Source organism: Ranitomeya imitator, chromosome 1 (genome assembly GCF_032444005.1).
Source record: "Ranitomeya imitator isolate aRanImi1 chromosome 1, aRanImi1.pri, whole genome shotgun sequence".
Lineage (NCBI taxonomy): Eukaryota > Metazoa > Chordata > Amphibia > Anura > Dendrobatidae > Ranitomeya > Ranitomeya imitator.
The window spans coordinates 811431628-811448826 of record NC_091282.1 but is presented as its reverse complement, the minus strand read 5'-3'; the positions used below and the strand labels follow the sequence as shown (position 1 = coordinate 811448826).

The 17199-nt window shown below is 42.8% G+C and overlaps 1 protein-coding gene across 1 annotated transcript in view; it reads left to right on the top strand.

Annotated features, from left to right (window-relative positions):
* GNA11 (G protein subunit alpha 11) overlaps positions 1 to 16963 on the top strand; it is a 57460-nt gene extending 40497 nt beyond the window's left edge. Inside the window, exons 5-7 of the mRNA XM_069739456.1 lie at positions 4744 to 4873; positions 5393 to 5546; positions 10386 to 16963. Coding sequence (XP_069595557.1) covers positions 4744 to 4873; positions 5393 to 5546; positions 10386 to 10576 — 475 coding nt within the window. The 3' untranslated portion in view covers positions 10577 to 16963. The remainder of the gene's footprint in view (positions 1 to 4743; positions 4874 to 5392; positions 5547 to 10385) is intronic.
* Positions 16964 to 17199: the final 236 nt, after the last annotated feature.

The following is a 17199-nucleotide window of genomic DNA, read 5'->3' as shown; positions in this document are numbered from 1 at the left end:
TAAGGACGCCACTGGCGGCACCAGTTCTCTTAGGCGGCAACTTCGGTCCTCTTCGGCCTTTTTTGCGTCGTTTCGCGGCATCAGATTCCTTTTCGCAACAGAGGCCACAGGCACGTTAAGAAAATAAGGTATTCTTCGACTCACTCCTTCCTGGCATCCCCGCTACTCCTAAGGTGGATTCTCCAGGTCCAGGACTGGAAGTTCCACCTAGGCATGACCCACGACTAGACTCTAGCCCGTTTCTCCTGTTCCTCAGGGACGTCTGGGTCTCCTCAGTAGAGGACGCATGGGCCAGGGCACTTGTATCCTCTAGATACAAAATCTTCATTTCACGGCCCTGGGATCGTTTTCTTCGAATCCCAACCTCCAAGAGACCCCGCTCTAGTCCCGGGTTTCTTTACAGCCATTGTTTCCCTCCTTAGATCCGGGGTAATCGTTCCCGTCCCAGAACAGGAACGGTTCAACGGTTCACAGGCTTCTCTTCGAATCAGAGGACGACAAGGTTCGTCCCAGTCCGGATCTCAATTTGCTGAACAGGAGGTTTCGTCGGAGACACTTCAGGATGATATTCCCTCGTTCAGTAATCGCTTCCATGGAGGCTCAGGAATTTCGGTTTCAGGCTCCCGAAAGTCTATCCATCTTCCCGACACTCTAGCCGTTGCGGGTGGCTCGTCAACAGGAAGAAGTTCCATCTTGTTCAGCGCCTCGTATCTCCGGGCATGTTCTTCGACACTTGTCGGACCAGAGTCTTCCTTCCCGAACACAGGATATCCCTCCTTTGTCAGGAAGTTTGCTTGCTCCAGGGTTTTCGGCTCCCCTCCTTTCCGATGGGCCTTAAAGGTCCTAAGGAGGTTGGTTGCAACATCGGGAGCAATTTTCCCTTCGCCCGTTTCATTCAAGACTTCTTCAGCAGGCTATTCTATCACAGGGGGACAGGTATGTCTTCTCCCTGCATCGTCCGATCCGGCTTTCCCCCCGGGTCAAACGGTTCCTCGACTGGTGGCCGAGGTCACTTCTCTTATCCCAGAGTAGATCCTTCACAGCATATCTTTCCTTTCAGTTCCCTGGCAGGTGGTGACGACGGACGTCAGCCCGCTCGGTGGAGGCGCGGGGCTTTGTCACCTGTTCTTTTCAGGGTTGTTGGTCGGTGCAGGAGTCCTCCTTGCCGATCAATGTCCTCGAGTTCCGGATCATCTTTCTGTCTTTCCTTCACTGGGTAAGGATTCTCAGCAGCCTAGACAGACAATGACACAGCAGTGGCATATATCTACCACCAGGGGTGGACTCGGCGGTCTCTGGCCTCGGCCGAGTTTCCAGGATCCTCCTTTGGATAAAGGTAACGGTCCTGGTGAGCTCCGCAGTGCATGTCCCCAGCGTGGACATTTAGGCCGCCGACTTCCTCGGCCGCGAGGGCCTTGTGGCAGGGGACTGGTACTTCAGGAGGTTTCCTATCGGATTGCTCTTCGATTGGGGGACTCCAGATGTGCACCTCATGGCGTCCCGATTGAATAGGAAGGTCCCTTGGGTCGGTCCAAGGTCCCGCGATCCTCTCACAGTGGTGTTAACACTCTGGCCATTCCTTGGTTGCAGTTCGCGCTCCCCTATCGGTTCCCACCCCTTTCCCTTGCTTTCCAAGCTGTCGAAAAGATCAAGGCGGGATGGGTGTCGGTCATTCTGATCGTCCCGGATTGGCCCAGGAGGTCTTGGTTTGCGGACATCATCAATCTTCTCCCGGTCACCCCTGGTGCCTTCCAAACAGACCCGATCTGCTGTCTCAGGGTCCGATCTGCCACCCGAATTATCGGTCGCTCAGTTTAACGGCGTGGCTGTGGACTCCACAGTTCTAAGAGCGTCCGGTCTTTCGGCCCGGATGGGTCACGCTATAATCCAGGCTAGGAAGCCTTCATCTTCTTTCAGGATCTACTATCGTACCTGAAAGGCTTACTTTCGTTGATGCGAGTCCAACCGCTTTTCACCTATGTCCTTTCCCTGCCTTCCATTTGGTTTTCCTTCAGGCAGGACTGGATTTGGGCTTCGCTCTCAGTTCCATAAAGGGCCAGGTTCCTGCGCTCTTCTTCCCTTTAAGAAGACGTTATCTTCTCAGCCACAGGTTAAGACCTTCCTTCAAGGAGTAGCCCACTCTGTCCCTCTGTACAGGGCCTCTGTGGATTCATGGGATTTAAAGGTTGTGCTGGTTATTCTCTGGGGTTCCCCCCTTTTGAGCCTCTCGGGGAGTTTTCCCTGTCAGTTCTATCTCGGAAGGTGGCTTTTCTCAAGTCTATCTCTTCGATCCGCCGCGTGTTTGAGTTGGCGGCCATTTCTTGCCGACCTCCTTTATGGTTTTTCCATTTGGTTTTCCTTTATGGTTTTTCCACCAGGACAAGGTGGTCCCAGGCCTCCGCCTTCCTTCTTTTCACGAGGTGGTTTTCATCTTTCCACCTCAGCGAGGACATCGTTTTGCCTTCCTTTTGTCCAGCTCCGACTCATCCTCTGGAGCGATCGTTGTACAGGCTGGACCCCGTCAGGGCAGTGAGGATCTCCCTGGCTAGCACGGCCGCTTTCCGAAAGATGGATTCTCTTTTCGTCATCCTTGATGGCGTGCGTAGAGACCTGCTGGCTTCCAAGGCGACTATTGTTCGCTCGATCAGAACGGCAATTTTGGAAGCTTACCGGGTCAAGAACAGAGTGCCCCTCCTGAGATAAAGGCTCACTCTACCCGGGCAGTCGGCGCTTCCAGTGTGGTACGTCACAGGGGCTTTCGCCGACGGCTTTGCAAAGCGGCAACCTGGTCTTCCATCCACACGTTTCGCCGGACTACGGCGGACTCCAGCCTGGGCAGAAGGATCCTGCAGGCGGCAGTGGTGAGTCCTCGTACTTGATGGAAGTCTGTTTTTCCCACCCCAGGGACTGCTTTGGGACGTCCCATGGTTTCTGTGTCCCCCAATGAAAGGCGATAGAGAAAACAGGATTTTTGGTTGCTTACCGTAAAATCTGTTTCTCGGAGCCTTCATTGGGGGACACAGCTCCCTCCCAAGTTGAACAGCTCTGTTTACTGTATACGTTTGAGTTCTTTGAATACTCTTTGAGTGCTTGAAACTGTTAATCTATGGAGCGCCGTGGAATTTGTTGGCGCTATGTGGATAAAGTTTATTATGTTATTATTATTCTTTCTCTTTTACACGTTGCTTCTCCTACTGCTTTCTCACTAACTGAATATCCTACTTCCTGTCGGTAGGGTGTACACTGCAGAGGAGGAGCTAACTTTTTTATTTGCATAGTGTCAGCCTCCTAGTGGCAGCAGCATACACCCATGGTTTCTGTGTCCCCCAATGAAGGCTCCGAGAAACAGATTTTACGGTAAGCAACCAAAATCCTGTTTTACTGGGACTTTTTAATTTAAAAAAAAAAGTTTGTCACGGTAGCAGAGAACCCTTTACATTTATGAAATGGGGGAGGATAGTTTCTCACCATGTACTCATTATTCCATCTATTTTTTTTCTGATTTAGATATTATTTGTGCAAATTTTTGAGTAAATGCAGTAACAAATAAATACAAACAAAACCGAATTTTGGTGTTTTTTCTCATTACTTTTACTATTTGGGTTATTTAAATTTCTATTTTGATAGATTGTACCGTTACGGATGTGGCGACACCACACATGTTTTTTTTTTTCCTTACTTTTCGGTAGCTTAATAAACGCCCAGGCCAGATTGCGGAGCTTAATTGACGCGAACAGCAGTGACCATCAATCTCGCTGATCACTGTTGTTACAGGAAGATGCTATTTAATATGGAAGCATTAGTTCTGTGTGGAGCAGACTCTGCGTCAAACACTCTGACATGCTCCATGACCTGTTTTCTGGGGCCTGTAGCTTTACGCGGATAAAGGGTTAATGTCTGTAAAGCGCTGCGGAATATGTTAGCGCTATATAAAAATAAAGATTATTATTAATCTTCGTAAATGGGCATTGTTGGATAGTGCTTATAAGTACAGGCACTTTGCGGATTCATTACAATTTTTAGCTTTGAGGTTTTAAGTTTTAGTTTTTTTCCTGATCCAGCTCGTTGCCTTGCAGACTGACCACTGCTGCCAGACAGCAGAACGTGTGCAGTGTTTGCGAGCCTTTTTCTATTGAACGTCTAAGCAGGTTTGCTGGAGCTCTGTGTTGCCTCCTAGTCCTGGCCAGCTACAGAGCACTGCTGATGAGCTAGGCAGCAGCAGTGGTCTGTCTCTTAGGCAACGAGCTGTAAACAAAGGAAGCCTGTTAATATCTAAAGCACGGACTCGAACTTTTAAAATGCAGAAAATTGCAAAAGTACAGTACTATCCGATACTTCCTCTACGAAGATTGTTTTATAAATATGTCATCAAACCAAGTGTGAGATGATCCTCAAAAAACGGTCAACTGATAGGCAAATTATACTGTCAATGTAATATTCCAGAAGCCCCCACCCTATGAAAATCCAGAAAAATTGTGGCATGGCTGGATAATAAAACAAAAAAAATCAGCTTAGTGTAATATCAGAGTAGGTTTTCAGAAATATCATCCTCCGTTGTAATTTATTTAGTCTGTGAAAATCTGTGACAAAAGCTACATGTTCAGTTTTCATTAAAAATACCCCCCTGCACTTTGTGTTCACATTATATTACGTGTATATGCGGTATTAAAAATATGAAGTTTTTCCGTGTTTGTACTTGACATTTAGTCTTATACATTTTTTTTTTGTTTGTTTGTTTGACAGAATGGTGGATGTTGGAGGGCAAAGATCGGAGCGGAGGAAATGGATACACTGCTTTGAGAATGTCACATCCATCATGTTCCTTGTAGCTCTAAGTGAATATGACCAAGTCCTTGTCGAGTCTGACAATGAGGTATGTATCCCAATACTTTCAGAGATTATTTTAAGTATTTGACAGTGTCAACAGTCAAACCACAATAGCAGAGTACACATTTAAGATTTTATGCGGTTTTTTTGTGCGGATTCCACCTGCAGTTTTACACCTGAGGATTCCTATAATGGAGCAGGTGTAAACCACTGCAGAATCCACAAAGAATTGACATGCTGCGGAATAACAAACGCTATGTTTCCGCGTGTTTTTTTTCCGCAACATGTGCACTGCGGATTTTGTTTTCCATAGATTTACATGGTACTGTACAATGCATGGAAAACGGCTGCGAATCCGCAGCGGCCAATCCACTGCGGATCCGCAGCCAAATCCGCAACATGTGCACATAGCCTAAGCCCTATATTCACTTTGCTCATCACAGGTTTTCACTAGTGTAAATTGGACATGAGAGATATTGTGATAATAGGTACGCTTCAATTAGTTTTTGGACTGGGGACAATTTTGTTATTTTTAACGTTTATCCATTTTCATTATTTTTGGCAGAATCGGATGGAGGAGAGTAAGGCTCTTTTTAGAACTATAATCACCTACCCATGGTTCCAAAATTCATCAGTTATCCTTTTTCTAAACAAGAAAGACCTCCTGGAAGATAAAATCATGTATTCTCACCTTGTAGATTATTTCCCTGAGTTTGATGGTAAGCACTCTTGGCATTCCCAGAAACTCTAGTGTTATTGCAGCATTTTATGCCGTTATCTAGTATAATTCCTTGTATGCTTGCACCCATTGTCTTCTATGTAGCCGCGCTACGCAGGAAATTCTCCCTTGCTACTGTGAACGAACCAGCAGGGTTTTTGGCATTGCAGTCTTCTATAATCTGCTGAACGGGTTCGTGTCAAACTAGATCTTAAAAGGAAGAGATCTTTAAAAACGGAAACATTGTCAAATCTGTCATCCATGTACTGCAGATGTGCGCACTAAGTATATGGTCAGACTCACAAGCTAAGCCCACTCCATACACTGCAGCTTATTATGTGGTTATAAAGACAGAAGCAATCTTCTTTAATAATACAATGGCAGGGTGCAAAGAAGTCTTGTGCCCAGGTACACAGAGGACATCCAAAATCCAGAAAACTAGGAGATTCATAGCACTCCAAATTTGATGCAAAAGGGAAAAGGTGTTTATTTACCCAGGTTTATGCAGCGTTCGAACACTGCACGTACTTGGGTGAGTAACTTTTTTTGTTTGCATTACATTAGGAGTGCTGCAGATCTGCTCTGTTTGTGTTATATTGCTGCAGTCTGAACCAGCTCTAACCACAGCATATAACACTGCAAATGCCACTAGCATTGCTCACGGAGTGACATAACGTTGTCACACTAGCACCGCCAGACACTGAGCCCACATCACTAGGACGAGGAGGAAAGTCAATGGTCTTTTTAATTTTACATGGGTCGATGGCATTTAAAGAAAGCCTCACTTGATTTGTGGCTCGGGCAGCATGATACAGCGCCTGGCTGCACAATTAAATGTTTATATAGTTTGAAGATCCATCCGAGGACCATAGTCAGAAAAAAGGCAAGACTGGTGTGGCCCCAACGGCACAAAGGTGATTCACAGGCCTCTCCCGATGTTCACCTATGGGATAGTCTGGTCATTCACCTGGAGTGCCTCGGGGAGAAGCTGTCTGGAAGTAGTTCAGAACTAGTCTTGTCCAGGGCTGTGAAGTCGGAAAGCCAAACTTCCGACTCCTCAATTTCCATGATTCCGACTCCACAGCCCTGGTCTTCTCTGCCTTCGGTCCAAAGTTGGATCTTCAAGCAATGTTTTCTATGAAGTCTTACAGAGTAAATTATAACTTGACTGCACATAAGCCAGGTTCTGTTTCATTAAGACACAAAAGAGCACAGTGAGGTCAAAAATACTCTGTTGTGAAAAAAAAAAATCACAGCAATAAGCAAGTGCCAGTCAAAAGATGGAAAGAAACAGGGTATTTAGTTGATACGTTTTTTTGCAAAAAATATATACTAAGCTGCTCCACCAATCGTCAAGGTATACCCATATAGAGCAGTCCTAACTAATGTATATAATCCCTATCTGATGTATTTAAAAACCTGATCATCTGTATAGTACCTGTATAAGCAGGGTTCAGAGAGGGAATATCCATGTGGAACTTGCAGGATGGAACAGCTTAAGTGCAAATGACCCACAAAGGACTGATGGACTCCCCAGTCTTGTAGAAACAAGAAAACCATTATAAAACCAGAAACACATGGGCTACTTGCACAGTGAACAAGTCTGTAGGAACATGTTCACACACCACCAAGAAGCTTGAAGACACAAAAGAGCACAGTGAGGTCAAAAATACTCTGTTGTAACTTGTGTCTTCAAGTTTCTTGGTGGTGTGTGTGAACATGTCCCTACAGACTTGTTCAATGTGCAAGTAGCCCATGTGTTTCTGGTTCAGGTTCTGTTTCACGCTGCATAAATCGTGTGACAGGTTCGTTGTAAGAAGGTGTTGTCCAAGTAGTGGACAACCCCTAAAAGTTGTTGGAAACATAGGTGTACCTTCTGTAGCTCAGCTTTCTGATAATGTTATGTCAGCATTGTGTCTGCCATGTTTGTATATGTATGAAGCCCAGTCATGTGGTTGAGGTTCTTAGGAGATTAATTGCACAGTAGACTGAAATACTACTGTATAATCAGTGTACATGCGACCCCTAGCTCAATTTCCTTAAACTAATCGTGACGATATTCATTTGGTATTGTTATGGGTGACTGTCCGATCTAAGAATATATTACATTTTTGCCCCACTCCCCTTCCCCATACAATTCTGGCAACAAAATGTGGAAAAACGTTTGCTATCTCTAACTTACAGCATTAAAAGCAATTTACATTTTATATCATCCCAAAGTTGAGAAGTGCATTTTTACTGCAATGTGGGGGGGGAAAACTAAAATCAGAACCTGCTGTGTAGTTGGACAGGCTGGTCCCCCTGCCACTTACTCCTGTGGTGGATTGACCGCTCTCTGCCTACGTGCACGTGTAGGGACAGACCTCTCACTCTAGGTCATTGCACAGCTTTAAAAGTATGTTTTTTTTCCTGACACGTGGCAGCACTTGAGTCAAATGTACCTGGCTGAAATCATAGAGCAAGTGCCTGATACATGCTGCCCAATCCATAGCATGTATCAGCTATCAGGTTCACTTCAACTTTTTTTCCTAACAAAATTAAAAAAAAAAAAGAGCCATATAATTTTCTATAGAGATCGCTTTTCAGTTTCAGTAGTTTTCTCATTGTTTTAACTCTCATTGTAGTTGTGTGTTTGTGTGTGCGCATGTATATGTAGATACACAACTGTGTCGAAAGAGTTGGCACCTTTGAAACTGTTCCAGAAAATGAAGTATTTCTCTCAGAAAGTTATTGCCATTACACATGTTTTGTTACACACTTGTTTATTTCCTTTCGTGTGTATTGGAACAACACAAAAAAGCAGAGGGGGGAAAAAAGGCAAATTGGACATAATTTCACACACAACCCCAAAAAAGGGCCGGATAGAATTGTTGGCACCCCATCTTAATATTTGCTTGTACACACTTTGAAATAAATAACTGCAATCAATCACTTCCTATAACCATCAATAAGTTTCTTGCACCTCTGATCTTAAATTTTAGACCACTCTTCAACAGCAATTTTAAGTTCGCTCCACAGGTGTTCAATGGGATTTAGATCTGGACTCATTGCCGGCCACTTCAGAACTCTCCAGCGCTTTGATTCAATCCATTTCTGGGTCCTTCTTGAAGAATGTTTGGGGTCAATGTCCGGCAGGAAGACGCATAACCTAGGACGCAAACTCTGCTTTGACACTGGGCATTACTTTGTCACCCCCAAATCCCTTTGGTAATCTTTCATGATGGCCTGCACAGTCAAGGCACCCAGTGCCAGAGAAAGCAAAACAACCCAAAAACATACTTAAACCTCCACCATATTTTACTGTTGGTACTGTGTTCTTTTCTTTATAGGCCTTATTCCGTTTTCGGTAAACAGTAAAAAGATTTGCTTTTACCAAGCAATGCTATCATGGTCTCATCTGTACACAACATTCTTTCCCAGAAGGATTGATTTACTCCGTATATATTGGCAAACTGCAGTCTATCTTTATTTTTGTGTCAGCAGTTGGGTACTCCTAGATCTCCGGCCATAGCATTTAATTTCTTTCAAATGTTGACAGACATTTTGCGCTGTCACTGATGAAGCCTGAAGGACAGCTTGAATTTCTTTGGAACTTGACTGGGGCTGTATATTCGCCATCCGAATTGGCCTGCGTTGCAAACTTTCATCAATATTTTTTTCTCTGCTGTCCATGTCCAGGGAGACTAGCTAAGCCCAAGTTGTAAATTTTTTGTTGATTATGTTGCCCACCGTGGATAAAGGAACATCAAGATCTCTGGAGATTGTTGATATTTTTCAACAATTTTGGTTCTCAAGTCCTCAGACAGTTCTCTTTCTGTTCTATGTGCTTCGTGTGGCACACACAGACACACAATGCAAAGACTGAGTCAACTTCTCCCCTTTTTATCTGGTTCTAGGTGTGATTTTCATACTGCCCACACCTGTCACTTGCCACAGGTAAGTTTGAACGAGCATCACATGTTTGAAACAGTTGTTTACTCATAATTTTTGAAAGGCGCCAACAATTTTGTCCTGTTAATTTTTTTTTTTTTAGCTGTTGTGTGAAATTATGTACAATTTGCTCCCTTTTTTTTTGTTGTTCGAATGCACACAAAGGAAATACACACCTGTATAACAAAATGTCTAATTGCAATAATTTCCTGGGAGAAATACTTCATTTTCTGGAATAATTTCAAGGGTGCCAACACCATGTATTATATTCTTTTTCTCCTTCCCCGATGACGGCACCATGGAGAGAGGGGGATCTGCCCTTCAACGACAGGAAACCTACAGATAATAAGGGCGGTACTTCTCTCTCACACCAGTTGGTTTCCTGTCCTTGGCAGGGAACCTACAGTACCTGTGAGGAGGCATACCTGTGCCAGAAGAGATCGGTCGTGGGATGCCAGGCCCGGTCAGACGGATTCAGGTAGCAGGGGTTCCCTGCCTTGGCTGGCACGGTATCCTGAAGCGCCACTGCTGGAGTCAGTGAGCCTTTAGAGTGTACGAGGAAAGGTAGCAGAAGAGGATCACGGGCGCGGCTGCCTCTCCTTGGATCCTCTTCTGCTACCTCCTTTATGGGCCGGCGCTGGTGGTCGACTATTTATATTATATTTTTTAATATGCGAGAGATAGTTATATAGATGTGTGACTGTATATAGGATTCAGAATTTTTGATACTCCGCTCTCTTCCTCCACATCCCAGCACAGTGACTTCTGCTCAGATAAAAGCATGCCTAGAAAACTGTTCCTTGCAGGATGGGCTTCTAAGGCAAGTTCTCTGCCGCAGTGGTCAGATCTAGGATTGTTTTTCATCTTTCTCATCATGCTTATTTTTGTCTTTCTTTCTCTCGTGCTCTAGGTCCCCAGCGAGATGCAACGACTGCTCGTGAATTCATTCTGAAAATGTTTGTGGATCTGAATCCTGACAGTGACAAGATAATCTACTCGCACTTCACCTGTGCCACAGACACAGAGAACATCCGCTTTGTTTTTGCTGCTGTCAAAGACACCATCCTACAGCTAAACCTGAAAGAGTACAACCTGGTGTGACCTGACCCTGCTACCCTCTACTATCCAGTGTAGTAACCCCTTACTACTACCAGAATTTGACTTTTTTTTTTTCTATTTCTTTTTAATTTTTTTTTCTTGTAAAATTGGTGGTTTCATTTTTTTTTTTTTTTTGCCAAATTAGTGAAAATGCAGCACAATGCTGTAAGTCTGCCTTTGATAGAAGTCGTACAATTCAAGTGATTTTTATTATTTTTTATATATATACATACATGTATTTTAAATTGTTTCTACAGAGCTGCGTCTTCTTCTTTTACAATAAGTGAGGTGAGCAGAGGCAGTAGGACAGTTCCTCTAGTCTATACATACTTGTGTGCACCTGCCCTCACAGCCACAGTTCTTTTGCCTCCAGGTTTCTTTTAGTCGGTTCCTCTTGCAATCCTTCCTCACTGACATGATCCTGTTCTGTCTATGCCGCTGAATTGCATTGCAGGTTTTAACCGATAAAACAAACGACAGGGCTAACATATGTATTCTTTCTAGGGATGATCGGTTGTGCGTGTGTGTTTGTATATTGTATCTCATATAAATATATAGATTTTATTTTTTATTTTGAGCATATCTTTCCCAATGGAAACTTAATTTTACTGATATTGTTAATTTCAGTCCTGCATTTTCTAGAGCGGTCATTGAAGACTTCAAAATTGTAAACTGCCATGGGGTAAATCTAAGCTGGAATGTACTCTACATATATAGATCTAAAAGATGTAGAGTTGAGGAGTTGGCCATAGCAATAACTTTGTCTTCCTTAGACCTCGTGAACTGCGCCATATTTGTGACTCCATACAGCCTGGGAGATTGTATAGAGCCTTAATGCAGTGCCCAAATTTGTTTATGGGGCTACATTGTACCTTCTCATGCGCCGGACTGCATTCCCACGGTGAGTAAACGCTGCAGGTTGGATGCTGCGTACAATCCGCAGCAGCCAGATGTTACAGCATAGTGGATGGGATTTCAAGAATTCCCATCTCTACTATGCTTGCACTGGCACCCACGGCTTCCCTGTGGAGACGGACATGCGGTGCGCCTTTCCAGACCGCAGCATGTCTATTTATCTTGTGGAGATGCTCAGTCTCCACAAGATAAATATTACCCGTCCAATGTATTGGGTGCCGTGATTCCGCACGGTTCAATAAATACATGCGGATTCACCTGCGCTCAAAAGCCGGCAGCGCTTTGGACAGAGCGGACATGTGCTGCCCGTTCCTCACCTTAGGAACATACCCTAATAGTTTTTTTTTCTGTTTTGGCACTGTTTAAATCAGAAAACCATTATTACCATGTTTCATCGTATGCCGTATCACTTAGGCCCCTTTCACACATCAGGTTTTTGCTATCAGTCGCAATCCGTCGAATTTTGAAAAAAACAAAACAAAAAACGAATCAGTCGCCGGATCCGTTTTTTTTTTCTCAGACTTTTGTTAGCGACAGATTCCGACGGAGGGCCTTACGTTTCAACTGTCGTTCGCCGGATCCGTCGTAAATTTTGTCCTGCGGCCGGAGACAACTTACAAAGTAACGTGTTTTGGTGTACATCGAAAAAATCGGACAGCGACGGATCCATCGTTTGCTCGAATGGAAGCCCACGACAGATTCCGTTTTAACTGAGCATGCTCTGATTTATTTAGGATCCAATTAGCCAGATCCGCTAGTCGGATCCATCGAAAAAACTAATCCGTCACATCATTTTTTTCACAATCTGTGACAGATCCGTCGAGCCAACGGATTGTGACTGACTGCAAAAAACGGATGTGTGACAGAGGACTTAGGTCTTCTTCCCTGCACCTATAGTACCCAGCTGTGTAGGGTTTGTGTACGGCCTCCATGGTGTGCCTATGAGGTCTTAGGAATAGAAGAGCTGTACTTGTTGTTATGGACAAATCTTCCACTTGTTAACTACTCAAATTTATTTCCAAAATTGCCCTCTACCCCTAATTCACCTGAAAGCCCTTTTGCGTCAAGCCCCATTTGAAGATTCCATAAGTGTGCTGCACCCATAGCATTTCCCTAATGAAGTGTTTTTTATTGGAGCTGCGCCCCTTACAGTAGACTGAGTATTTGCTGTCTGGCGGTCTATATTCTGCTGGAGGCTCCTGCAGGGAAATTCATTACAATGTTGCTGATTATTTCTCTTGTATTTTTTTTTTATGTATATATATATTTTGCTGCTCTGCTGTATAATTTTAATGTGACACTACATTTCTGCAATTTCCACTACAGTCAAGAGACTTAAATCTTTCATCCTTCCAAACCAGCAGGCTCCTGCTTGACACCCATAAATCGCCAACATGCTAACGTGTTAATCAAAGGTGGATCTTAATTCCATGTAATTTCACACTAAACAACATTGATTGTAATAATTCTCACTTCATGATCTCAAGAAGGGTTACAGACAAAGGCGGTGCACCCTCTGAGCAATGCCTTTGTATTCTAGACACAATGGAATTTTTTTGTAGATTTTTATTTTGATGCTAAGGTAGACATTATATTGGTGAGATCGCTCCTGGAAGGATATTATGATGTCAAAGCATTCCCTGACATGTAAAAGCACAACCCCACAGATGGCCGGCACTCCCTTAGACTCGTTTGCAGTGATAATGCTATATAAGGATGTATCAGAGCTGAATTGGTCATTGAGCTCGTCTGCTTAGCGATAACTTTCTGATCAACTTGATAATGAAACTCTACTCTGCTTCATCAGCATCTTTGGCTCTGTTACATCTTTGTTCTTCCGTTATGTATATTTGTGTGTACATACCTTTTGCTCGTATGTCAGTGATGCCTCGACGGAGCAAACAGGTTGTGTCATAGAGTGCAGACTTTGTTCCAAGCGAAATACATAATATATGATATGCGCTTTCCTGCCATTTACCGTAACACTAATCAGCATATAATACACTACAATGCTAAATTGCATGACTACGTTCAGTATAAGAGAAAAGTGTGTCCCCTTTCACCTTGTATCGGGCGGACTCTTCCACGTTCACATTCGCAAGGACTGATGCAACGGCAGATTTACCGTCTAGTATTGAGCCAGCTTAGCCAATGTGCTGCCCTTACTGAAACAGAGTGCCATATAGTTCACGTATAGGATTCAGGCTGCAAAAATGTAGTTCTATTTAATAAGCAAGCCTACTAGCTCCATAATCCTTACATGGAATATTGGAAACCCAATGGACCCTAGGCCTCTAATTAAACTTGTTGCTATTCTAATGAAGGTATTATTTAGCTATATTCCATCTAGAACTGACCTCTTTCTAACAAGCTGATGATTTGCTGCGGAATTTGGTCAAGAGACTGTTCTGCATGATCACAACTACATTATTGCTTTCTGCAAGGTTGTAATGTGCCTTATGAATATAAATGGAAGGAGTCTCTTTTTTTTTTTTTTTCCTGTAGATGTCAGTTTGTGTTTAACACTAAAAGAAGCAGGTTCTGCTTCATAGTATGGTAGATTCCAGTTGTAATATGGGAACATATTTTAATGGTACTTAACCTGTTTTTTTTTTTTAAATTTAACTTTAATTTTGTATATCGCGATTGGACCTTATCCCTCAAAAGTATTTCAGGCAGTTCAGTGTGCTAAATTCTAGCAGATGTGTTGTCACTCCTGAAATGTCTACTTGTATTCCTCATGAAATAACTCTACGGCATCTTTTCTTTGATTTTGTCCTTTGCAGTATACGTGTGAATTAATTGGCTACTGCGTGTTAGCATCCATCTGGTCAATGGCGTGTGACCGTGTGATACACACTGTCCAATCAGCTGCCAATGTCAGGACACGCCCCAGACACACCTCCAACTAGTAGCGCGTAGTGGTCAATGAATTCCAACATTGCTAGTAGCTATACAAGAGAAGCACAATAGAGTGCTAAGAAAAGAGGCTTTAGAAATATTCCATGCTTAAAACAATCATCCCTCTTGACATGTCTTAGAGGTTGTCCTCTACTTTATCATTGATCACCCATCCTTATGATAGGTCATCAATGTCTGATCAGTCGGGGTCCAACAGCCAGCTGTGAACTGCTCAGTCTTCTGAGAGTGGCTGCGGCTGGGTACTACACATCCGCCTCTTATTTAAATCATAGGCCGCGGATGTGCAATACCCTGTTGCGGCCAGTATCAGAAGATGGCACGGGTCCGCAATTGAGCGTTTCCGCGGTCACTAAGAACAGCAGATTGGTCGGGGTCTGATACCAGACGCCCTGCCGATCAACGGTGAAGTAGTGGACAACGACTTTGTGTCAAATTGGTTAGCCAGTATTAAAATCTTTTGTCATGTCAATCTTTTACATTTATAATCGTTCTGATGAACGTCTACAGCAGTGTTCTCCAATCTGACTTTCCAGTTTTGTTTTTTTTTTACGATAGGTGGTTTTGGATTGAGAGCCCCAGATCATTGTTTTTATGCCACTCCCTTCCTGGAGTATGGTGGGCGACTTTTAGTAAAAGTTTTAGGGTTCTGAAGATTGGATTTATTTCTGAGCTGAATTTTTTTTTTATGGTCGCAACCAGCAATCTAAGTATTGTATGAAAGCCTAAAACTAAATGTGTTTTTTTTATTTTTTCCTGATCATAGATGATTCCTTTTAAAGTGGTGTAAAGGAGGGTAAATACAATAAAATAGTAAATTTAAATCACTCGCGCGGTAAGGAAGTGGGAAATTTAACCAATTAGTAGTGCTGCTTTTATTATTTAACTGCTTGTTGCTGGAGCCCAAATAGTTGTTTTTTTGTTTTTTTTTCTAGATCATGGCCAACCCTTTTCATTGGTGTTCTTGAAGCCATTCCTTCCAGACAATTTTGTTTTTATCCGCTTTAGAAGGCTATCCCTCAGCTTGTGTATCTTGTGGCCATCGATACATTGTGATCGGATTATTTGTGAAGCTGTCACTGACTCAAACTCCCTGTAAAGGACTAGGGACCTTGTAACATCGATACACGATCAATGCCTCCAGTTTGCTCACCATGTTCACAAGTTGTTGTTTTTTTTTTAAGTGTTTTTAAAAATTGCCTCTCTGGCAGTTTGCTCCGTTTGAGCTTTGACATCACATTTTGTCTTATAAGTTTTCTGTTTCACAGCTGTTTTATATGATGTACATTATATATATAATATATGTTTTTTAATATGCACTTATAATTATTGTGACATGCCAGCCCCTCTCCCCACATTGCGATTTCATGTTGCACTGTGTAAAGAAATTCTGAAATAATAAATACAGTACCCAGTCTTTATCCCTTTTTGTGCATGCGTGGTGTCTGTCGTGAGAGGTAAAATGGTGATGCTTTTCTATGGTGTGTTTTTTTTTAATTTTCTTGCCTCTCCATCGATCTACATCAATTTCACAAATTCATGACTACATTTTGCCATTGTTTTTAGTTTTTCCTTAGTAAAAGTGCCAAAGTCATGGTTATTGCCAGCCAACATAAAATTCCACCTTTGCATTTTTTTTCTACATTTTATTTTATTTTTTGAACATCACACTGGTAAATGGATTCTTGCTCTGCTTTGTTAAAATACTACATGTATTCATTCAACTAACTATTGTGGATCCATGCTGTGTGAGAATTTAATGAGGACTTGTGTATATGCTCCTAAACATTCCTTATTCTAGAAATGTCCTATTTTTGCTTCAGCTGCAGATTCAGGTGACACCTAAGCGTACTTCCCATTGCTCCACAAGAAAAGTTCTGTCCCAACGGAGTTGTCTTCTAGCTATTGCATTGTGATTTTAAGTATTCTTGGATGGTTTTGGGCCAGGGAATACAAACTATGGACATATTTGTATAAAAGTAGCCTTTTTCTTTACTGACATGTCTTTACTTGTTAACCTCTGAATCAGGGATGGTACAGGTTGTGGAGGGTAGGGGACTGTTATTCGCAAAATATAGACAGTCTCTGTGAAGAAATACATTAGGAAAACTATTTCTGAAAAATGTTGAAATGCTGTTGAATGTAACAGGCACAAGGCTGACTACCCACCCTAAACCAGGGTGCTATATTGGTGTTTTGTGGCGTGCACATGTGTGATATGGTTATATCTCCATCAGATTGAAGCCGTGGTCACAGAGACGATCAAGTTATCATTACGTAACAAAAAAGACAAAGGACTCATCCGAGCATGAACTTTCAAAAATGTCTTATTTTGGCTCATAAAGCAATCAAAGTTTACAGTTTGTTCAAACAGACAGATTTTCTTTGTTAGCCACTTGATATAGTATTTTTTTTCCTCCTCACCTTGTTTTTTGTTTTGTCCCCACTTCCCAAATGCTTTGGCTCTTGTCCCTTGCGCTCTACTGTTGCCCAGATGCCCACTGGAATTTGATTTTCATACTGTGCTCCTTTAAAATAAATTGTTTGAAATTGGAATATGTTCCTCTAGTGTTTGAGGTTTTCATTATGGGTTTTGTTTAAAAAATGTTCAGCCTTAAATGCGTCCCAGTTTTCAAACACTATAAATCCTCAATTGGCCTACATGGACCAAACTCCACTATTTTTGTGTTCACTGGTTGGCCTAGCACAGTGTTCCCCAACTCCGGTCCTCAAGAACCACCAACAGGTCATGTTTTGAGGATTTCCTTAGTATTGCACAGATCATTGAATGC